A 25,185-nucleotide genomic window follows, 5' to 3' on the forward strand; every position below is an offset into this window, starting at 1 on the left:
TAATATTCTTCCTGGTTGAACACCGACTCCAAATCAAAGGTCTTTCCAGGGTTACTGTGCCATTTATAATGAAGAGTCTTAGGGCATAAATTTGATTTCATTTGAATTAAAGAACAAATGATTCAATAATATCAGCACGCAATACCTTTGGAACTTAAAAGTATTTTCGACATCTTTTACGCAAAAGTGTTTATAAAGCTCTGAAAACCTTGGCAATTAGATCGCTTCCAGTTCTGTGATTTTTTTTAATAATTTTTTTATTATATTATGTTAATCACCATACATTATATCATTAGTTTTCGATGTAGTGTTCCATGATTCATTGTTTGCGTATAACACCCAGTGCTCCATTCAGTACGTGCTCTCTTTAATACCCATCACCGGCTAACCCATCCCCCCACCCCCTCCCCTCTGTGATTTTTTTAATTGTTAATTTCTCTAGGTTCTCCTGAAAATCCTAGGGGGGGAAAATAGCTCTGGATCTCTTCTTTAATATCACTAAATAAAAATAAAAACTGATAGATTGAATAACTATTTCCTTGCTGATTTCCTTGCCAAGGAAATCCTGAAGAAGAGTTTTAGAATAGAGAACTGCCTTAAGTACTGATGGCTGTGTACACTTGAAAGGCTGAAAATTGACCACAGATATGGAGAGGAAGACTTCTGATCTAAAGAACTGGAGATTCAAAAGGGAACTTCCCCACATGGCTCATCTGATATATCTTCCCTATTAGTTTTCCCTTTACTGCTCACCTTTTCAAACAATTCCTACAGCATTTAAATTATAGACCATCTTCAGTTATTTACTAAGTTTTTCCAGACAGTGCTGTTACACATTATGTCCTCAAAACCTGACTGAGGAATGCACGCATGAATGGTAAGACTTGACCCCTCAAACTAGATTGTAATCAACGTGGGGCAGGAGTAAATACTATACTAGAGTTTTCACATTCCCAGGGGACACATTTCCAGGGACTTCAAAATTCACTAAATTCATAGCATAATTTATATATTAAATGATTTCCATAAATTAAGAAATGTATAACTGAAAAATTTAAGTGACAACTTTGAGGTATTTTTGAAAGTTACTGAATAGAGAATGATGACTTGAGAATAACCGCCAAGCTGAACTGAGATTGGGTAAAAATTTAGGTACACTTACTCGCAAGAGTCACACTGCTGTATCCCAGGCTCCATGATCTGGATTCCATATTTTGTGTTAGCAAAATGAGAAGTGACTACTAGTAAATCATCACATGGATGCACATTAATTTTTCTAATATCAAGAGTCTAATGTTTACCTTTTTTTCTCTCAGTGGGATTAACTCAGGATATGTATTCATGGCCCCCCAAATACTTAATAGACTGGATGATTAATGTACAAAAGAATGGTTTTGTGCCTTCCCTTTCCCTTCAGGCAATAAGCAGGTTAGGTTGCAATAAGAAGAATTTAAATTTACTTCTAAAGGCTTTTTTTTAATTAGATTTTTTATTGTTATGTTAATCACCATACATTACATAATTTGTTTTGGTGTACTGTTCCATGATTCATTGTTTGTTCATAACACCCAGTGCTCCATGCAGAATGTGCCCTCCTCAATACCCATCACCAGGCTAACCCATCCCCCTACCCTCCTCCCCTCCAGAAACCTGAATTTGTTTTTCAGAGTCCATCATCTCTCCTGGTTCGTCTCCCCCTCTGACTTACTCCCCTTCATTCTTCCTCTCCTGCTATCTTCTTCTAAAGGCTTTTAATTTACTCCATTATCTGCTGGGGCTTTGGAGTCCAATTCCCTGAGTTCACACTCAGCTATTTCACCTTCTTGGTTTGATATTTTGGGCAAATTAATGTTTCTGTGCCTCACTCTCCTAGTCAATGCGCATAGAAAACAATGCATCTCATCAGCTATGCGTGTGTGAATGTGAATTAAATAACATAATTCAAGTATAGAAGTAAGTGTTCCATACACGTTATTTATTATCCCTGTTATCAATGCACATAAAAATATGCTGAATTTACCTATGATTTCCTTCTTTCGTATTTTCTTGCAAATATTTTTGTTGTTGTTGTTGTTGTTGTTATGAGTACCAGAACTCAGAAGATGACTGACAGACAATTTACTTCTATCTTCACCCTAAACTTGAACCTCACTTTTAGAATAGTTTTCCAATAGAACTTTCTGTGATGGTGGGAATGTTCTAGTAACCATTAGTGACACGGGGCTATTAAACACTTGAACTGTGGTGTGACTGGGGAACTAATTTGTAAATTTTACTTAATTTTAAAAAACTATGTGAGATGATGGATGTTTGCTGAACTTATGGTGGGATTCATTTCATAATATATGTGAATCGAACCATCATGCTGTATGCCTTAAACATATACAGTGACGTATGTCAAGTACTTCTCACTAAAATTGGGGAAAAAATCCATTTAAAATTAAATAGCCACATGTGGCTTGTGGCCATCCTATTAGCACATGTGTAATAGGAAAAGGAAAGCCATTATTTGGGGTTTCCGTGTTCAATATTTGACCACTTGCCTAGTTTCCCTTGAACTAATACCATTCCCATGTCTTCCAACTACCCTCAAATCTAATAGTTCCCCTCAATATAGTTACTGGGACAAAACTATATTGGTCACTTGCAAAGAGTTTACTTATATGCTGCAGAGTTCAACCTGTGCATGTCCTAGTTAAGGTTGTGAGTGTTACAGCTTCAAAAGGGTGGTAGTGATTATTTATAGTACATATAGATCTATTTATAATCCTTATAATAGACTACACCTAGAGAACCAGGATCTTATTTTTCTTTAAGAATATTTATTTACTTATTTGACCACAGAAAGAGAGAGATAGAGAGAGAGAGCACAAGCAGGGGGAGCAGGAAAGGGAGAAGCAGGCTCCCCGCTGAGCAGGGAGCCAGATGTGGGGCTCAATCACGGGACCCGGGATCACCAACTAAGCTGAAGGCAGACGCTTAACAGACTGAGCTACCCAGGTGCCCCCGAACCAGGATCTTACTTACCATTATACTGCCATAGCGTCAAATACAATGCAGTACTATACACAGCACTGACTTATTTTTTTCCTGAATCATATGGTGGGTGGCAAAGGAAGGAATTAACACTGTGAGTGTAAATCATGCCTTAGGCACACAAAACTTACTTTCATAGAGATTATCCTATTTAATTCTCAAAACATGATGCCCTGAATTAGGCAGGTGATAGTTTCTCTATTTTCCAAGACACAAAAAATGGAGCTCATACACAGTTTAAATCAAATAATTCAATCTCTTATACCCATACACGTCTAACTGTTCTTTGACAGCTCACCAATGCCTGGAAGTTAATATATCTCAGCAGTTGATTTATTCCCCCATTTTTGGGCCAGGTAACATTAAAATCGAGAATATGTACTCTCTTTCCCCTATTCAAAGTACAAAGAAAATTGAGAGAATGCCGTCTCCACTTTTCTACATGCAGTGAACTGAAAATTTAATACTAGCAGTTTAAATAATCCATTCTTCACAAAAGTTTGAGACAAACTACTCCCTTTGATTACATCGAATAGACATTTCAGATATAAAACAGAAGAGATACATAAAAGATGTGGAAATTGCCAAGAACTAATATCTTTCTTTTTCCAAAGGGTATATAGAATGTACTGTTCAAATATGCAGACAATAAAGTCACTCTTTCCATTATGGAAAGAATGTTTCTATTTGCATCCCCTTGCTGCTTTTAGTTTCACTATATATTTTCCTGAAGAAAACCTCTCGATAAAATTATTTGAACAATCGTGGTATCAAGGTATCTAACTATAACTACCAAGTGGCTTTAGAAAGGATGAAAATGTATTCTTTAAGATCAAAATTATTAAAATGAAAAATAGGAGGGAAATTCTTTCTGGTACCACCGGCCTCTCCTGGGGATTCTGCAATAGGACCTCATGCCTCAGACAGAGTGAGATGCGATTTAGTATAGTAGCAGTTGAATTCACTGGATTGAATTCAAAATGGACCTCGCCCCTCCTTTCCTTCCCCAGATATATTCCACTCTAGAGAGAATGGGTCTTACAACAAAATTTGGTGTAATCTTCATAACCACATAAATTTTAAAAATATGAAAGAAGATTCTCATATCCAAATTCTGATATACCCAGTAAAATCATGAGGAAATCACTTGAATAATAATGATAGAAAAATATGTTAAGATTTTGAATCATCTGAAATTATCTCTGCCATATTGTAAAATGATGCTGGCAATGAAGTTCAAGCTCAGTGCTCAAACTTCAGGCTTAAAGGATGAGAAGGATAATGAAAAGTTACGATGTAAATGAGATGAAAACTTACATCCACATGAAAACCTGCACATGGATATTCATAGCATGCTTTATTATTTAAAGCATTTATTTATTTAAACATGCTTTATTCATAATTGCCAAAATGTGGAAAAAAGCAAGATGCCCTTCAATAGGTGAATGAAACTCTCATACATCCAGACAATGGAATATTATTCAGCACTAAAAAGAAATGAGCTATCAAGCTATAAAAGACATGCTGGAACCTTAAATGTATATTACTGAGTGAAAGAAGCCAATCTGAAAAGGCTACATATTACATGATTCCAACTATATGACATTCTAGAAAAGGTAAAGCTATAGAGACAGTAAAATAATTAAAGGTTAGGGAAAAGAGAGGGATGCATAGGAGATTCATCATGAGATTCATCACACGGGATTTTTAGGGTGGTGAAACTACTCTGTATGATACTATAATAGTGGACATACATCATTATACATTTGCGAAAACCCATAGAATGCACAACCCCAAGAGTTAATCCTAATGTAACCATGGACTTCAAGTGATAATGACGTGTCAACGTAGGTTCATTATTTGTAACAAATGTACCATTCTGTTGTACTTCCTGCTCAATTGTGCTATGAACTTAAAACAGCTCTAAAAATTAAAGTATATAAAAGCATTATGTTATTGATAGTTGTTTAAAAGCACCAAATGCTTTACAAAGGAGAAAAAAAATATGCTATTAAACAGAAAATGCATTCTTTCCATTTTTATGTACATTGTGCCTAATTTTACATATACACCCATAAGGGAATCATTATATAAATGCTACACTACTATGAAAAGCTTCTGTTCTCCCAACTAATTATTCACATATGACTACCCAGAGATTAGCTTCTTAAAAATTTCAAAAGTCTATTCCTACACTTTAAAATTCAGTTAATTGCTATGGCTAATGATTTTAAATAGAAATCATTTAATCTGATTCAATTCAACCAATCATTATTAAATCACAACTCCATATCAGTTGTGATACTTGGCAGAGCAGACTGAAATACAAAAAAGATACGGCCAGGTTTCCTTTCAGGAGACCTTCACTGTTTTTGAGAAAAAGACTTTTAAAATCATCATTTCATATGGTGAGAAATACAATAGAAGTTTAAGTATTTAAACAGGAGTTAAAATTTAGCTCTTTGGGAAATTTCAGGGTGTGCATTTAACTTTGGGGAAGGGTTGACTGGACATCATTATAGGAAGGCCTTATATATGAGCAGCAATGTACAAAACTGAAGGATCTCAAATGCTCAACGGGCATAGAAAAGAAGGGCAGTACATTCTATAAAGTGAAACATCTGATGAGACCTGAACAAGCATTGGGCATTATGGATGAGTGTAGAATGCATGTAGAAGAGAAATGAGACCAGAAAAGTCAACTGGGCCAGAATCACAAAAGGTATTTTATACCTAACAAGAATTACCAATATTATAATTCCAATTAGGGTTATAAAGGCCCAGAAGTGGCCAGGCAAATCAAATAAAAGAATGAAGTGGCTAGCTCCAGGGAACTATAAGGAGTTGTGGGGATTGTGGAAAACTGAAGAGCTCATGCCATGTCCAGGAGGGTCAGCCATATTTATTTAATTCTAAGTGGTTACCATAAAAAAATACAGTCTCAATGTTGTTAGACTTTCCATTTTCTTAGATTGAATTTAGAAATCCAGATATTTTCATGTGAAAATCCCTTGACTTTGAACAATTGAATGTGTAGACAGATGCATGTGGTTGCCTGCTTATAATCTCAGTGTTCCTACTGGGGAATAATGAAAAGATTTTAACAATTTAAACTAAGAAGGAATCCAACTATATGTGTCCTCTGGAAAAATAATTATGTCATGTCATTTGTCGTCAAGGGTGAATTGAAGGAATGAAGAAAAAATTGTAGATAATTCTATGGAAGTAAAAAAAAACAAAAAACAAGTGATTTCTTTTTGTTCTGCCACCTCCGTCTTCACAGCTGGAGTATCAAGACTGCAAGAGTTAGGCTTCAATGGGAAGAAGAAAAACTTACTCTGTGAATATGAAATATTTCTCAGAGAAAGGGCTGTTGGATACCAGGCACAGGAGTCCCTCAGATTCTCAACAAAATTAATAGTAATTGTTAATTATTAATTAATTATAGTGGCTCAAACAAAATGATGATAATTTTTTTAAGATTTTATTTATTTATTTGACAGAGAGAGACATAGCAAGAAAGGGAACACAAGTAGGGAGAGTGGGAGAGGGAGAAGCAGGCTCCCCCCTGAGCAGGGAGCCTGATGTGGGGCTGGATCCCAGGACTCTGTGATCATGACCTGAGCCGAAGGCAGATGCTTAACCACTGAGCCACCCAGGCATCCCAAAATGATGATAGTTTTACAGACATTCTTGAGAATATATGTTAGTTTTCTGCATTAAGGAAACAAGCAAGAAAATTCTTTTAAAATGGGTCTTGAATTTTTTTCCTTCCCCACAAAGATTTTGTACATTTTAAGATATAATAATTTATAATTATTAGCAGCAAATTCTGAGTTCAAAGAGGCACCGATTCTAATATTTTAGTTAAAACTACTTTTTGGTAGGCATGTGTAAAATATCCAACAAAGAAAAGCATTATCAGAAGTCCCAAGATTGTTTCCTGAATGGATTCCAGGAAACCCAATTTATTTTAGCGGCTAACATACTTCCAAACACCTTTTGAGCAAAGACTTTCTCTCTCTTTCATTTTGTTTTGGTAACTTCATTGCACTGCAGATTTGGGGCACACTGTAAGTGTTCATCAATAGGGATATCTCCCTAGACTCTCAGTAAATTTGAAAGGTGGGAATGTTAAACTAATAATAAATCAAAGAGGCAAGGCTTATGCCTTGAAATTACAACTGACCAGCAATAAGATGCAGTCAACAAGAACAGTTACTTGATCTATTTAACCCTTTGGAACTTCAGATCTATCATTCACAACATGTTTTGAGAATTAAATAAGATGTTTTGGAAAGTGCCTAATACCAATCCTAGATGATTGCTTATCTTCAATTAATGCTATTTTTTTCAAATACATGTCTACTTTTGGTCTATTTACAAAGAAGGCCCTGAGGAGAGCTGAAAAAATAGTTATAAGTTACATCGTCACATCTGTAATTACTGTAATAAGCCCACATGTATTTAGGGAAAAAAATTTTAAAACAGATGCTCCACATTTGTATGGTGATTTAATTACAATTTGTTTTTAACCATCTTCTAATTTTTTTCAGTATTATGCTGTGCATTCATATCTGTTCTCCACACTCTAATTAGAGTGGACTTTTCAAAAGGCAAATTTAGCTTCCCAGTGTTTTTAGGATAAAGACAAAGCTCCTTATAAGTTCAACTTCCACTGTTTGTGTTAGTCTTGTTCCCACCTGCTAACCTAGCATCATGACTTTTCAATCTCCCCTATTTGCCCACCAGCTTCTGCTCCCACTCTTGCATGCTCCCCATGCTCCCTCCCATCACACAGCCCCGACATACAACGGTTCTCTCTGCCTTTCCCTTACCTCTTTGCCCAACTAAGTTTGCAAACTCACTTGCTTGTATTTTTCTCTTGAGCAGAAATGTAAGGAGTGGTGTGAGAGGGCACCCACAAGGTTACCTTTGGGTAACCATGGGAGTATACTGCATAGAAACCCATGATTTTTCCCCCAATCCTACTCTTCCCCTGCCTTTCCAGTTGTAAAATAAAGCACCACCATTCATTTCTTTACATATGAAACCGTGGACCAATCTCCCTCACTTTTCCATCCAATTCATCACCAAATCCCACCAAGCCAACTAAAGGGGAGCAGATATGCCACCCCAACATATACCACTTTGGCATATTGATTATTTTGAATTAAAAGTACTTGAAAACAGCCAGAACAAAAAGGTTTGTCTCTCAGAAAGCAGGAGATAAATCTCTCATGTAAAATGTACCCTCCCTGTTACAGGAGGGTATATGGCATCCTTATCACCAGAGAATGGATATTTAAGGCCAAGAAGTCTGTATAAACAAATCTTATGCTTCTTTACTTCATCAATATACTACCCCAAGTCCAAACCCATTTGTCTTGTCAATTCTTCACAAATGTACTGTTTCTTTGTCTAAAATGTATAAAAGCTTCCTGCTTTGGTCCCTTCTTTGAGTCATATATTTTTATGGGACTCCCAAACATATGAAATTTAATTTGTTTTTTCTCCTATTAATCTGTCTTATGTCAGTTTAATTATTAGACAAGCCACAGAACTTAGAAAGGAAGAGAGGAAACATTTTCCATCACTAAATTTTAATAGATCTCAAAACCATCTGCTTCTTTGTGGTACCACTGCTAGCATCTTGGGCTAATGGTCATTATCTCTCACCTGACCAGGGCAATAGTTTTCTAAGAGGGCTCCTCAACTTCCACATTCACCTCTCTATTCCAATCCATTTACCACACTGTGAATGTCATCTTTTTAAAAGATTTCATCATGCTCCTGTTTAAAATTCAGTGGCATAATGTTGTTCTTAACAGAGGCCAACATCCAATAGACTTAGCTCTGGTCTCATCTCCAAACACTACTATTACATGTTAGCATCCAAACACCTGCTTTCTTTTAGTTCCTCAAAGTCATCATGCGCCTCCACATCTGAGGGCTTTCCCCGGTGCTATGTTCTGTATTGGGAATGTTCTAAATTCCCTCTCTGTCTAATTCCCATTCCTGCTTCAGAATACTATAAAAGTCCTTTTTACAAGACTAAGTCAGGGTGCCCTCTTAAAGCCGCTCATATGCTTGGATTTTCCCATATTTATACATAACACAGTTGTAATTCACTGTTAGCTTAAAGTTATTCTTCCTTCCCTGCTACTCTGTAAGTTACCCTGTCCTGCATATTTTCGGTGTTTAATAAATGTTTTTTGAATAATTGATTGAATGTCATCAATATAATGTATGCTATGGTGATACAAAGTTTGACAGCTACTGGTATATGTGATTTACTGAGCACCTGTTGATATCTGTTTTTTTATATGTTCATATTTTATCTACTTAACTAGACTGTAAGCCCTTTGAGAGAGGACAGGAATGCCTTACTCTTCTTTTTATTTATCAATATCATGAATGCAGCACTCAAAAAAATATCTATCAGTTGAAAATTCTAGATCATCTGTGAAAGACTTCATGTAGGGAGGTCAGGGAAGGCATCAGCAAAAAGACAACATTTGAGCAGAGACCTAAAGGGAGTGAGGAGCAAGTCATATACGTATCTAATGAAAGAATACTCTAAGAAGACAGAAAAGCAATTGCAAAGGCCCTGTGGTAGTTGGGACCTGCTTGTTGGGTTCAAAGAACAAGGAGGTCATCATGACTGCAGTACAGTAGAGTGAGGAGAAAGTCACAGAAAATGAGATCAGATAGCTGGGGAACAGAATATGTAGTGCCTTGTAGGCAGTCATAAAGATTTTGGCTTTTAGTCGAAGTAAGTCATGGTGTCATTAGATAATTTTGAACTAAGAACTGGCATGATCTAAGTTTTAAATTACTTGATGATTTAGTCCATGTTAAAATTTTGACACAGTAGAAGTACCTACTAAATACTTGCTTTATCATATCCCATGGCATTCAGTAAGTCTGAGAAAAAAGATCAGATAGCTACTCCTCAAACTTTAAACAACATTTAAATATAGCAAATATGATAACATGGAACAAAGTATGAATTGGTTCCTCATTTACAATTTTCAATATATATAATCTATACATATATATTATTAGATATTTGCACATGCATTTATTATATACATAAAGTATAAATCTCTCCTGTCTTAATCTTCTACTGTACCTGTTTAAAATCTGTTTATTCTGAGTTTTGTATGTCTATGACACTAATCTTCCCTAGATTGTGATCATCCAGAATTAGTTCTTGGTCTGGGAAGACCATGAACTTGAGATGAGCAAAAAAAATTATCTTTATTTTTACTCTCCTCTAACTGGATTTTAATATTCCTTTATTTTGAATGTAATGAAACTACATACCTTTCTCACCAATAGAAATTGTATGGTTTTATTTTCTATTACATATGTTGCATATGTCTGGAAATATTAGGTTTACTTTCTCCTAACCTTTAAAACTACAGCATTTTTCGGAACCGTCTTGCACTGTTGATGGGAATGCAAATTGGTGCAGTCACAGTGGAAGACAGTATGGGGGGTCCTCAAAAAATTAAAAATAGGGGTGCCTCGGTGGCTCAGTTGGTTAAACATCTGCTGTCAGCTCAGGTCATGATCTCAGGGTCCTGGGATCGAGCCTCTGCATCGGGCTCCCTGCTCAGCGGCGAGTCCGCTACTCCCTTTCCCTCTGTGATCTCTCTGGCTCTCACTCACTCTCTCTCAAATAAATAAATAAAATCTTAAAAAAAATTAAAAATAGAACTACCCTATGATCGAGTAATTGCACTATTGGGTACTTACCCAAAGAATACAAAACACTAATTCGAAAGGATATATGAACTCTTATGTCTATTGCAGCATTATTTATAATAGCCAAATTACGGAAGCAGCGAAAGTGTCCACTGATAGATGAATGGATAAAAAAGATGTGGTATATATACAGTGGGATATTATTCAGCCATAAAAAGACTGAGATCTTGTCATTTCCAGCAACATAGATGGATCAGTGTAATTCTAAGTGAAATAAGCCAGTCAGAGAAAGACAAATACCCTATGATTTCACTCATATGTGGAATTTAAGAAACAAATGAACAAAGGCAAAAAAAAAAAAAGAGGGAGACAAACAGGCTCTTAAAAAAACAGACTCTTAAACTATAGTGAACAAACAAAAGGTTACCAAAGGGGAGGTGGATGGGGGGGATGGGTGAAACAGGTGGAGGGGATTAAGAATATACTTTCCTTGAGCACTGAGTAATGTATAGAATTGTTGAATCACTATATTGTACATCTGAAGCTAATATAGCACTGTCTGTTAATTACACTAGAATTAAAATAAAAAAATTTAAAACTACAGTATTTGCAAAACCAATGCCAGGTTAATAAAATAAGCAAATACACTGCTTATCTTTTAACTTGTGTTTTAATATTTAATACTGTAGTAACTATATTTCAATAAAATTGGTTCTATTTTGTGTTTATACTCCTATAGGTTTTATTTCAGATATTTAAAGACATCGCTGTGAAAAAGGATTGGCAGGCTTCAGCCAATGGATAAAGGAGGCATGGTACAAACACAAGTATTCCTGATCCAGAAGGAAGAGTCTAGGACTTAATTTGCCTTCACGTCTGCATAACATCTAGTACAAAACTGACTCTCTAAATAGAGTTCCTGTACTTACCCAGATGTTAGTCACTTCACTCCCATTTTAAGATTCCTTTCTTCCTTTTTACTTCAGAGGGTTTAGTTCTTTTGACCAACTTTTGATAGAGATAAGTTTTTATCTTGTTTGATTTTAGTTTTGGCTTCAAGTTACAGGAATTGCCGCATTACTTATTTCTTACCTGGAGGCATCCATTAGATGAACAGCCTACACTGTGTGAAATTAGACATGACTAGCAAAGCAATATAAACATAAAATACATACTAGACAGCTTCACGCATGATATGTAATGCATTTTCTAACTGCTAGGCAAAACAATAGCAGGTATTCATGTAGTCAGCCCCTAAAAGCTTAAGATACAGTTGAAGAGCGCCATATATTATAAATTCAATTACCTCATCTAAGAAACATTATGCCATTACTCTGTAATGTACCAGTACCACATATTTGGACCACACACACCTATATATGATGAGAACTTACATTTTAAGTCATCTAGCAATCCTCAGACATTTTCAAGTTAAAAAGAAACATTTTCCCTCAAATTTTCAGTCCATTAAAAAAGGTTCTTGTTATAAAATCTGTAAATGCTCTACTTTAAGAAGTGGCATGCATGTTCATTATTGATTTATTTAAATGACCTGAATTTCTCCAAAGCATGGAGTAACAGCTCATTTTAAAGTAATTAGTTCTCTATTCTCCATATGGTGAGAGTGACTTTTTATGACATGATATTCCATATCCAGAGTGCTTTGACACAGCAGTGGCCACAGTCTGTGCTATCAAGTATCAGGAAAACAGTTCCCCAGTTACACTTCTGGCCCGTGTGCCTACATGTGGTTAAATGCAGGATGTGAGTCTGTAAGTGGGAGAGATGATGTCATTGTGGAAAAATTCCATCAGGTTTACTTTTACGCTTGGGGGCAACGTTCTGCTGATGCTATGAAATTATGTAGATGAAAAATGTGTGTGTGTGTGTGTGTGTGTATGTGTGTGTGTGTTCTTCCTTCTTCTAATCCAGAATTTGTTTTAATTTTTTTTCATGCTTTCGGAATTTCAATTCGACACATTTTATTTTTAGTCTTATGTTTCATATGCTTCTAATGCAACCATTATTTACACTACCCAACCATAGCTTACAGTTTTAACTTTGAAAGGAAAGAACTGCTGAGAGTTTTGAAGGAGGGTCCTTTATCAGCAGATTCGCATACATCTGTAGCCTCTGAAATTTGGTAAATGTCTAGGTTAAATGCTGCCACCTAGTCTTTCTCCTCTCCCCCTCACTCTGGAATGTGGGGATTCTTAGCAGAATACTGAATGAGGCTAGAGATCCCCTCCTGCATCTCTTAGCTCATCAGAAGCAAACTCCAATGTGAAAAAAGACCATTAGAATTTGGGAAAATGACCTCCTTTCGCTCATATAAAAAGGTTGGCAACTATTGGTCTATATATAACAAATAAGTAAAGAACCAAACATGATAATAGGAGGTGATATTTTACTCTCCTGTAATTGAGGGAAATTCTAAAATAATTCTGATTCTTTTCATTTGCTTCTTTATACATAAAAAGAAAACCATCTCAAACATGAGTGCTTGTCACAAAGGTTAATTCCATGCTTTGCACCTGGTTATATTCCATTTGGCTAGAACCTGTACACTTGTCCAAATAATTGTGAAGTATGCAAATATGCTTCTAATTTCATCATACAGATAATTCAACAAACTTTATACTGTTTTAAGTAATTTTCCCAAAAAAACTCAGCCCACCTTCTTCAAACTTTATACTGTTTTAAGTAATTTTCCCAAAAAAACTCAGCCCACCTTCTTATCTTGACCACCCACCAAGAGTTATATAACAGGGACAGTGGCAATTCTTCTATGATTTACTGAGGACAGCCAAATGAGAATAATTTAATTAAAATTTTGACTTTGTGATAAAAGAGGAAAAAGATGTAATAATAATGTATGAGTAGCAGGAATGGTCAAATTCACATGCTGAAATCCACTTAAATCATTGCAATAGCCTCATATATAAGTACATTGGGCACCGAGATGTGCGCACAGCCATTATTTTTTATAAAGCAGGTATTATTTTTAATTGGTGTACCTTTTGATTTAGGAGGTAGATGACACACACTCAAAATAAAAATTTAAAAAAACTATGTGTATAAGAACTTTTCAATGTATACTACTATGTTTTAAGTTCTGTTCTAAATTCAACCACATGATAAAATATTGCCTTTCTTTTATTTCACCTGTGACTGCTTAAAACTAATTTTTTTTCCAAATCACTTTGTGAGCATGACCTCCAAGGTATTCCATTAATACCACATCTATCCTATTTCTCACCAGTAGATAGTAAATTCCTTGAGGAGACTGGGTCTACCTTTACATCACCACCTTTCTTACCAACAACACATATGCACATAAATATTCACAGTAAATCACATCGTCTCTTGTTTCTAAAACATAGACTCATCAATCCTCTACCAACTTTAAAATAATATATATAAGTAAGGACTCGGTTATCATAAAATATTTGTAGTTCATAACATTCTATATTATTAAAGGTTGTTGAAATAAAATGAACTTGCTGTGCTCCATGATCATTTTCATCTCCTTTGTGAGTTATCCCTCAGTTAAAAAAATAACACATTTTTGGGAAGCCAGTAGCAACATTTACTGCTTATTGTTCCTATGCACTGAAATTCTCTGGTTTCCTCCTGCAGTTTTACAGAAACTGTATTTTTTCCTTGGTTGTTAAAGAGTGTTTTGGTAGATGGCTAATTAGGGGCTCTGAGAAGAAACAATGGTTCTTATATTCTCATTTCACTCACCAACTATTTTATTGGACAAAAGGGGTGGTTATTGAGAAAAAGATGCAAAGAAAACACCCTCCACAGTGATTTCATCTTTACAGCTCCTTCAGTAATTGAAAGACAGAACCCTTAATTACTGTAGTAATACCTCGTTTCAGGTCAAAAATATCTCTTGAGAACTTATTCCATGGAAGGGCCTACAATTATTCTTTTTCTTAATTATCCATGATGAAGAAATTCATAAAACCACTAGCTATCACTCATCCGATCCTTATTTTATTGGAACCATGGTAAACACTATAAACAGGTCTTGAAAAATAATCCTCAAATGGAATAAAACATTTGGATATTAATATGCTCATTTTTGTCATCATTTTTACCTTTAGATAACACCTTGAACTCAAATAATAATATACCATGTGACTATATAATAACACTTGCAATGAACTAAATTCCCAACCTCCAGAATTCTCTTACTAAATTAGACCTCCATGGTCTATTATTACTTAGCCAATCTCTTGTCAGCACTTCTAATGTCCTCAGATCCCTGAACCACCCCAAAATTCTCCAGTTCTCTGTTTTCCCCATTACCTAAAAGTCAGCTTTGTTCCTTACAATTCTGAACATTAAAGACTTTTAAGAAAAACCAGCAGAGGGAGAATTTTCAAACTTAATGAAAATAAAAGTCTTCATGATTCCAAATTAAGAATTGTTAAAATTCACTAGAAACAGCATTCTGGATCTGCAAGTAAATATCTACACTGGGCCATTCATTCATTCATCCAAAAACATATCTACTGAGCACCCATACACCTGATTTTTTGATAGACTTATATACAAATAAAATATTAACCATGTTCTCGAAGATCTTAGAGTCTAGTAAAGGGATAAAAGCAAGCAAACAACCAAGTATAACAATATGGTCCAGGTGTTCTGATGGATGGAGAAACCATAAATATGGAGGCCAGTACTACCTACACAGTATGATCACTAAAAACATCTCTACTCTTCCAAGATCCTCTTCCTTTTCTTTAGGAAATGATCCCTCTCTCATTTTATTCAGTCTGAGAACATGTCAATCAAGGTGAGGCCATGACCTGGCCGGAGAATTGACTGTTAATCACACTAATCATATTCCCTCTTGCTAAATTTGAAACTTGAGAGAGATGATAAATGGATTTAATAGCTTCATGTTAATGAGCACCCACGTGTACTAGGTATTACTCAGTGCTTATGTAGATTAAATTTAGCCACCATAACAACTGATAAGTTAGGTACTATTATTAGCTACATGTTACAAATGAGGAAATTAAGGCACAGAGAAGTTAATTTCCCAAGCTAATTAACGGTGGAGTCATGATTTAAACCCAGGAAGTGTGGCTATTGAGTCCACACGATTAACCACTCTGGTTAGCTGAGCTCTCTAAAAGTGTTTAAAATGATTAATTCTGACAGTGGTACTCTAAAGTGACTGCCTAAGTATCTATGTTCTATAACCTTGGGATTTGGTATAAATCCTAGGTCCTCCAAAGCTATTGGTTTTTATTTCTTTAGCATCAGAGAGTGAAGTTCAGACATTGGGCATTAAAAAATATGAGATATTTGGAATTGGTGTTGAAGCTGATACTAGAACAAAACTGGAATGGAAAACTAGCATTCTTTTTTGAGAATAAACTGTTTTTGTGGGCTTTTAAGCTTACAGTATTTTGGCATCCTTTTAATGAAAAAGAATACAGGATTATGAATATGAAATCAGATATGGAATCAGGTATTTATTTAAGATAATAAAAGAAGGCACAACAAATAAATAGCTTTTAAAAGATGATAAACACTAGAACCATCAAAGTGCACAAAAAGAACATAATATTTTAATTGATTAACTGCCTGACAGAACACTATTTTGCTTTTCCTTATAGATTTTGGCTCTATACTTTCTGGTTGCCTCTTCATAAACAATAATTTAGAAATATTTTTCATAGGGAGAATAGAAAGATAACCCAATCTTTCTTTTAAGCATGATTAAACCAAACAAATCTTTTTAATAGTTTAGAATAATCTCTTTCAGCTTTATAACTCATTATTGATAAATACCATGAATTTTAAAATCTACAAAAATTCTGTTGTCCTAGTTAGAGAAATCAGTCAGGTTTCTTTTACACGTGAGCTTTTGGATGCAGAAGAATATTCCACAGAATAGTTGTGATAGAAAGAATTCAAATAATATGATTTGCATTTGGTATTGGCTCCTTTTCTTGGCTGAATTCCTGTCCCCTGACCAGTTTGTTTCCAATTGGGAAAGAGCTAAATTTTTATCTTGGGGGAGGGGCAGAGACCTGAAGGGGGAAGGATAGGCTGGGACTCCCTCTCAGGAAGTAGGGAAGGTACACGGTAGATTCGTCTACCCCAGGTATTCTCCTGGACCAGGCTGAGAAAGGAGTATCAATTAACCTGGACATTCCTGGAACCATTGCTCTGTCCTTAAAATCTCAGCTAGCCATAGTCAGAGCTGATGATCCCCACCAGGTATCAAAATATTGCAGCCTGGATCAGGTTGGATTTAGATCCATCTCACAGTATAACTCTTAGCCAACACAGGAATTCCTGGCTGACTGGTTACATAGTCTCAACCTACATTTAAAATCTTGAGTGCCACTAAGTGTATTATGGAAGGGTTTTTCTCTATCTGTATAATAGACTTTGAGGGTGTTACTTTGAGGGGAGCAGGATGTAATTTTAGATTTGGCAGAATTAATGTACTTTAACTGCACTAACTAGAATTCCGTGTGCTAGCATGGATAGCTACAGATGATCCTGTTAATAGTCTGCTAGATTCGCTAACACAAATGAAGATGCAAAGCTAGCACACCCTAAATATGCCACTAAAAGGCTAGAAACCACTTGGTAAAATACAGAAGGAATTCAAACCTTGGAAAAGAAATGTTGCATGCAATTGATAATGTGCACCTCACCTAAGCTTACCTTTTCCCGGGTCACTCAGTAGGGCCTAGAGAGGCTCTATTTTTTTTTTACCAAGATAATGAAGAACAGGTTGGTGAGGAAAACTCCAGAATTTCCTAATGTGATTTTCAATCCAGAAAGAGGATGCTGGAGACAGGAGTTTTCTCTTGTTAATGTGAATGGGGATTCTCAGGGTGGCAGGAATACGTAGGGACACTTAACTGTCATAGGCAAGGTGGAATGGTTGCCAGAATACAAAGTAGGCTAATCAAATCTCTTAGAATAATCTGCCCCGTGGGAGATCTGACTATGGTTTATTAATAATGGGGCCTTTAGCTGTAAATTGAAAGGCAACTTCCTAAGTTCTTGATTTGTGTAACAGAAACAGCAATGGCAGCAAAATGAGAGAATATTTCTGATGACCCTGTTCTTAGACTAGAGCCAATTTACAGACCCAAGGCCCACCTAATGAAAGGAGTAATGATCTCAAGCCTTTCCTGTAAAGCTTCCTTCTAATCGTTAAAGGGACCTAAATAGTTTGCTACGCATTAGGGAAAGGGAAGTGCCTTATGGAGATCAAGTGACAGATGGATTTTTGACCTAAGCCTAAGTTATTACTATTGTGCCTTTGTACATATAGAAGTTTTTTTATATTTTTCCCTGAATGAGTAATTGGCAAGAGTAATCTCAGCAACTGTCATAATTTTTATTCCCGAACAAAGGGGATAAAATATCACAACTCAGAAAAAAATCAGAGATTCATGCTACTCTCAATGACCTGAACGTTGCAAGGAAAGTGATTTCTATCACATCTCCATTCAACTCAAGCCAATATAAAAGATGGATGAGATGAGTAGGGGCCATGTAGGAACGAACACTGCCTTCTTTGTAAAGGACACCATGCAAATGTTCCTAGCTTGCTATTATTGTCTGATAGAGATTGAATCTTCATCTTGGGACACGAGGGACCATAGAACTTGAAATGTTCATTATGAACTTAGTGCCAGATGATCAACTTGGCCACATTTTTAGTTGTGCTCAGCAATATTCTATCACCTAAGATATTCTGTCACATTTGGCCCTAGTTCAATTAGGCCTTAAGATCCAGGTAAATTCCTTAAGTCCATCATTCACTCCCTATTATGGTTACTTTTTCATCCTGCTGCTTTTGTTCTCCTTAGCCCACACATAGAGCAACCCAGATCAGGACCTGTATCAAGTCTTTTATGAATAGTTGACTATGGGTGGGGAAAAAAAGTCAAGCTCCTTTTCATATAATTCTATATGATACATCAACATTTATTGCTATGTATTAAAACTTCATTTAGACGTAACTCTAGAAGATGGACTAGAAGAGAAACACTCCCCATGAGAAAAACAACTCAGCAAGATATTTCATTGTTTCTGACAAAAAGATGAAAGATTTTCCCAGTGGTCAAGAACTTAGAGAAATGGTGACAGGGGAATTAATTTTATATTGGGAAATAATTTACTTTTATATATTTAAAACTTGAAGACATATGTGTTTTTTTAAATCCTGAGGAACTGGACTTTATTACTAACTTTTCTTTTTTTTTTTTTTCTTGTCCTCTCAGTCCAGGCAGCAAAATAACCCATAAAAAATCATTTATTTCCACATCATTATACCTGTATTCCCTCCATTGATCATGACTCATTCTGTTGGCTTAGTCCTAGCATTATATTTGCATTTAAAAACCATGAATTTCTTAAGGAATACACAGTTATTTTAGTTGCATAGCCAGATATAGATGACTCCAGATTAATCACAGCTGAGATTTTCTTTTCAAGAAAAGCCTTTTATCACTTCTACTATACTTTCTTTTTCTGTCAGAGGTATCAGCAGTAAACATACATTTCTGGATTTCTCTGAAATCAATATCGATAAAATGTTCTCTAAACAAAATGTGCTATTGATTTTTGAGGGGGAAAAAACTCTAATCTCTATGTTTTATTTAATTCCTGGATGGTAAAACATCCTGAGGTAGTGTTATCTTGCAGCTCAAAGAACTAGATATTCTTGATGGGCAAATGTACTATGGACATTCTATCTGACTAGGATGTTCTTTCCCCCAAACAAGGACTGGATTCTACATTTAGATGGTGAATGTTCAGTTCCTTCCTTGGAGCATAATGTAGCATTCTACTAGGTAACAGAACTTCTTTTTTGTCTTTTCCCTTCATGTGCTTCAAAACTGATCTAACCACCCAGGGCTCTTTGAAGTCAAAGGAAGCTCTGAACCCAGGGAAACTCTGATGTCTGGGGCAGGGACTCTCAAGATAAATGAGACAAACAGAAAGGAATGTTAGGAGAAAAAGAGAGGTTGAACCCTTTGAATGTCATGCACCATGTTGATGCCCCAGTCGATGAGAGAATCTTGTACACAAATCAGCAAGTCATGACTGGTAGAAAAAGAACAGAGTAAATATACAATAACAGTTGAATTCTATCTGGACCAGGAAGTGAAAGTTCATACATCAATGAAACAATTATTCTGTCTTGATTGGAGATGCCAACTTTGAGTCAGATAACTAAGGGTCAAAAAGCATAAAATCTGACCTTGGATTTATTGCTTGTTTTAGTTTTCCCATCCCAATAGGTATTGAAAAGATCAGTTTTGGTTAGATTTTTGCCTTTTAAGGTCCTGAGCTCCAGGAATATTAACATTTGTAGTTAGAGTGAATTAATCACATTATGGTACATATAAACTAACCAAAATCAGATTATACATTAAACTGCTGCATGCTAGTCTTAAAAGCGTCTACCTAATCATTGCCTAATTCCTTGAAATTTCTGCAATGTTTCCATACAAAGTGGGAAAATACAAAGCCTAGGATTAACTACTGATAGCTAACAAACATAGAGAAGCTATTTCTTTTTTTTTTTAAGATTTTATTTATTTATTTATTTGAGAGAGAGAATGAGAGAGCACATGAGAGGGGGGAAGGGCAGAGGGAGAAGCAGACTCCCTGCTGAGCAGGGAGCCTGATGCGGGACTCGATCCTGGGACTCCAGGATCACGACCTGAGCCGAAGGCAGTTGCTTAACCAACTGAGCCACCCAAGTGTCCCGAGAGGCTATTTCTATTGATCTGTTGAAGCCTAGAAAGAATCATCCGATGGCATTTATTTTCATTCACAGTATTTTATCAAGCCATAATAGGATATGACTCATGGATTTATAACTAATATATTAAATTTGTAAACTGTCTAACATATTTATTAAATATACTTGCAAATATTAGGAGTGTTTAAGTCACTCTTAACATGGACATACTTCATACATACCAAGTATAGCTTCCTTGCTCAAATGTGTTTATACAGCTATAAAATCCCCAAATTAAAGATCAATCAGGAAAAGTAAAATATTGCTAAAGAATGAGCATGTGAGATTTAAGTGCTAGGAGAAAATTACAAAGGGCTTCCTCTGACATGACTTTAGGTAGGTGGGATCCAGTTTGTGGTTGATTCTCTTAAAAGTAATTCTGTTTTAACATCTCCCTAACTGTAACAGTTTCACTAATTCATCAAAGATATTGACCAATTTATCTGTCTTTTCCACTATTGTTTCTAGATTTTAAAATGCCAAGATGGAAAATAATTACACACGCAAGCAGACAATACTGTAGCTTATAGGTATTTATACACAATTTGAAAGCCTCCTTTTTTTCTATGGGAAATGTTTAATGTACACCTAACTACCTGGGTTTTAGCAAATTTATGTGTAAAGTTAGATTTAATAACAGCAAAATGCTGTACAATTTTATATAATGTCTGTTTTAGACAAAAGATGGATTGAAAAGAAAATTATACTGGACTTATGAAAATGCTCGTGTCAAATTTGGATGGATTGACAAAATTATATTTATGACCCATAATAGCTGTGAAATATTAGCCATTTGGCTTCTCATCTATTGAAAAATTTCTCATAAAATGTAAAAAAGAAAAACTAGCCTTCTTTGCCTTTTTTCTCATATAGTAAGACACATGCTATTTTGATTTAAGCTGCATATTGTTGGAAGTAAGTTGTGAAATATACAAATTCTGCCAAGGACACAGAAGGTAATTCAGTCAAGAGTAATTGTGTCAATTTCTAACTCAGATTAAATTTGATTTTTTGAGCACTGAAAGTGAGGTCATAAAGAGTATTTTTAAATCTACACTTGTTCAATTACCACAGTTGAGTTTTTATACTAAAATATATTCATCATAATCAGAATAAATTTGAACTTTATATTTAATTAAACAAATGGCTTAGGGTAAAGGAAGTATTTCAAGTTTAATAAAACCTTGCTGCAGTTTTACTTACTTTGAAATGAAAACTTAATTTGTTTCTTTTTATGTTTCATAGTTTTATTACAGAAATGATATAATTTGAAATGAATGTTTCAAAGGAAAAACAGCTGTCAAAATCTTGATCCATAACTATTCTCAATATTACATATTATCATAGAGATTTAGGGCAAAGGTACACCTATTTTAATGTATCATGTTAGCTATGAACATTTACAAAGTACTTATCTTTTTCTTCTAGTTTCTTCCAGCAAATCAAAACTTCTCATCATTATCTCTTAACTCTTTCACATACAGAAGGGAAATAATATTTATCTAGAGTCTTTTTTTGGGCAATGCTTTCTGGAAAGTATATATGCATAATTATTACTCCTACTTTATGGGTATAGAAACTAAGGATAGACATGTCTAATTAGTAAATAACAAAACTGGAACCCAAGGAAAACATGCTCAAGATCAAAGCCTTTGAATTATAGGCTAATGCTTTGGGGTTTGGTTTACTCTTGATGGTCTTACAATTACAATTCTATTTGGAGAGCTGAGCTTCTGTGTTTTTGTTTTTGTTTTTGTTTTTTTAAGATTTTATTTATTTATTTGACAGAGAGAGAAAGAGAGAGAGAGAGCACAAGCAGGGGGAGGGCCAAGCAGAGGGAGAGGGAGAAACAGGCTTCCCACTGAGCAGAGAACCTGACGTGGGCCTCAATCCCAGGACCCTGGGATCATGACCTGAGCCAAAGGCAGACACTTACTGATTGAACCACCCAGGTGCCCCTCTGCTTCTGTTTTATAAAGCATAAGCTTGCAAAACAAAACCAGAAAACCTTACACTAGCCTTTGTAGAGTTGTTTGTTTTTTGTTACTTACGAAGGATTTAAGACCCTATCATTGAAGTAATGGTCACTCTTCCTAACAATAAGCAAATCAAATGGAAGTTTCAGGACCAATGCAATATTAACATAATGCTCTCCAATGAATCTGGGCCCAGCAATTTTTTCCCTTTTGTGAATTATTTCACAGTGAACCTTCTATACAAATTGTGCTCCTATTAGGCATTGTTTTCTCCTTGGTAAGCTGAAGTAGAGGTCAGGTTCATTACAGTGGAAAGCACGGCAGGAGAGTTATTGGCTTCCTAACGGTCCTAACATTAAGTGTGACATGAGCGTGTTCACAATCTCTCCACGTCTATACTACCCGCAGTGAGCTAAAATGAGGTGCACCAGGCTCAGAAAGAGGATGTCCATATCAAAGTCTTGCTGTCACTTACTAGCCAGGGGATCTCACACAGACCACTTAGTCTGCATCTATCCGAAAGAGAAAAAAAAATATCAACACAGTGATTTCCAAATTTTGCTGCACATTAGAATCACCTGCAGAGCTCTGGAGACATCCCAATCCCCAGGCTGCATCCCATAGGGATTAAATCAGGATGTTCAGGTACGGGAGCCCAGTCTGAGTAAATTTTAAAGATACTCAAGTGATTCCAATGTGCAGCGAGGTTTGGGAGCCACTGAATTAACTAATACTTTCACAAAGCTGCTTTTAAGATGAAAAAAAATGGAGAGACTTTGTATAATAGCATACAGTACTTTACAGAGTGATATGAAATATAACCCCCAAAGTAAGTACAGTGCTGTAAAAAAAAATACATTATTTTAAGGAGCTTGATATTTGTTCAAATTTTAGTTCAGCAATCATAAAGAAACTATACACAAGTGATCAGTTTTACTGGATTTTTTTTTTGCCAGAGTTACAGCCAATCTAACAATTCCTAAAATTTTCATTTCATTCATTTCAATTTCATTTTCATTTCATTTAAAGCTGTTTTCAACATTATTTTAACCTTATTTTTTCCTTACCTTTTTCCTTCTCTATTAAAAATTAAGAAAAGTGTCATCTATTTTGTTTCCTTCAAAAAGTATCAAGTACCATATTCTCATTATGTGCTTATAATAATCATAAAAGAATTATGTGGGGACACCTTCGTGGCTCAGTCAATGAAGTGTCCAATTCTTGATTCTGGCTCAGGTCATGATCCCAGTGTCGCGGGATTGAGCCCCAGGTTGGTCTCCATGCTCAGTGGGGAGTCCGTTTGAGATTCTCTCTCTCCCTCTCCATCTCCCCCTGCCCCCCTCCTAGCCCTAAGTGCATGTGCACAGCATGCTCTCTCTATATATACATATCTCTCTCTCTCAAATAAATAAATAAATTTTAAAAAAGAATATGTGCAGAAAAGAAATCTGAGCAGTCAGAAAAAAAAATTTGTCTGAAGTGACTTAGTTCAATGCTACAACTTATTTAAAAAAATATATCACACACTCTAGACATTTTGTTCTAATAATCCACCATAATGATCTATTTGGAAACAAAGACCTATTTAGTAAACATTTCTTGCCCAGATTTTTTTCACCTCCTGATGACATAAATCATTTCTGTGCTAAATTTGTAATCAATACATCAGATTCAACCAGTTTATACACAGTCCTTGTTTTGTATTAATACCATCAATTTCCATAACCTTCTAGTTAATTAGACTTACCAAAAAGATCATGTAATTTATGTAATTAGAGTTCAAATAACATGTTGCCTAATTAAAATGCACCCTCTGTTTTGTTACTAGACATATTAATATACCCAATGACAACAAAATACTAAAATTAAACTGTGATTAAGCAACTACAAATGTAATCCATCCCCTGAATGATTTTTGCCTGGGGGTCTTTTACCTTTGGAGGCTTGTTAGCATCCATGCCCTCTTTGAATTTCTCCTGCATAGTTTCTGCAAGTTGACAGAGCAAGGCACCATTATCCAATTTTTCCATAAAAGTTTCTGCTGTAATCTCCTTCCCTACAATAACAAAAAGAAGCATTATAAAAACACAATCATTCCCCAACACAAATGTGACATTGATGCCAACGTATTTGACACAGTTTTTATCACCAAAATTTCTATTCCAGCTGAGTTACATATACCTAGGATGGGAACTCAAGGAAAGAATGGTTTCTTTGGAATTTTATGTTTTCCCTTAGTGGCAAGAACCAAACATTTTACATTTTCATAACATAATTTCAACTGCATAAAAATTTTATTTCACATTAAAAGTGGCAAAATGATATCCTATGTGAGAGTCCCACCACTTGGCAATCAAGAGGAATAAAAACCAACCAGTCAATGAAACTCAAACTGTTTTATCAATGATTGTACAGTTTGACCTCTGAGATTCATTCAGTTGTCATCCTCAATAGCCCATTCAATTACTCTGGGCTGCAAGGCAAAGACAGAAAGCAGAACGGTCATTCTGTGTTTTGCTTATGTCTTTGATGACAAGAACACCAAAGCTCTCCTTTCTTTAATTTGAAATAGAGGCATGCTACATCAAAAATCAACCACCATTGGCAACTGTACTAGCATGGCCAATGCATAAACCACGTTTCTAAGTT

At 35.5% G+C, this 25,185-nt stretch overlaps 1 protein-coding gene across 1 annotated transcript in view; it reads right to left on the reverse strand.

The window, feature by feature from the left end:
• The window catches only part of GAS2 (growth arrest specific 2), a 126,958-nt gene that overhangs the window by 84,978 nt on the left and 16,795 nt on the right, over positions 1-25,185 (reverse strand). The window contains exon 3 of the mRNA XM_025879045.2: positions 24,471-24,592. Within this exon, the coding sequence (XP_025734830.1) occupies positions 24,471-24,592 (122 nt within the window). The remainder of the gene's footprint in view (positions 1-24,470; positions 24,593-25,185) is intronic.

Source organism: Callorhinus ursinus, unplaced genomic scaffold (assembly GCF_003265705.2).
Source record: "Callorhinus ursinus isolate GAN/ISIS: 27379988/994484 unplaced genomic scaffold, GSC_fseal_2.0 scaffold21, whole genome shotgun sequence".
Classification (NCBI taxonomy): Eukaryota; Metazoa; Chordata; class Mammalia; order Carnivora; family Otariidae; genus Callorhinus; species Callorhinus ursinus.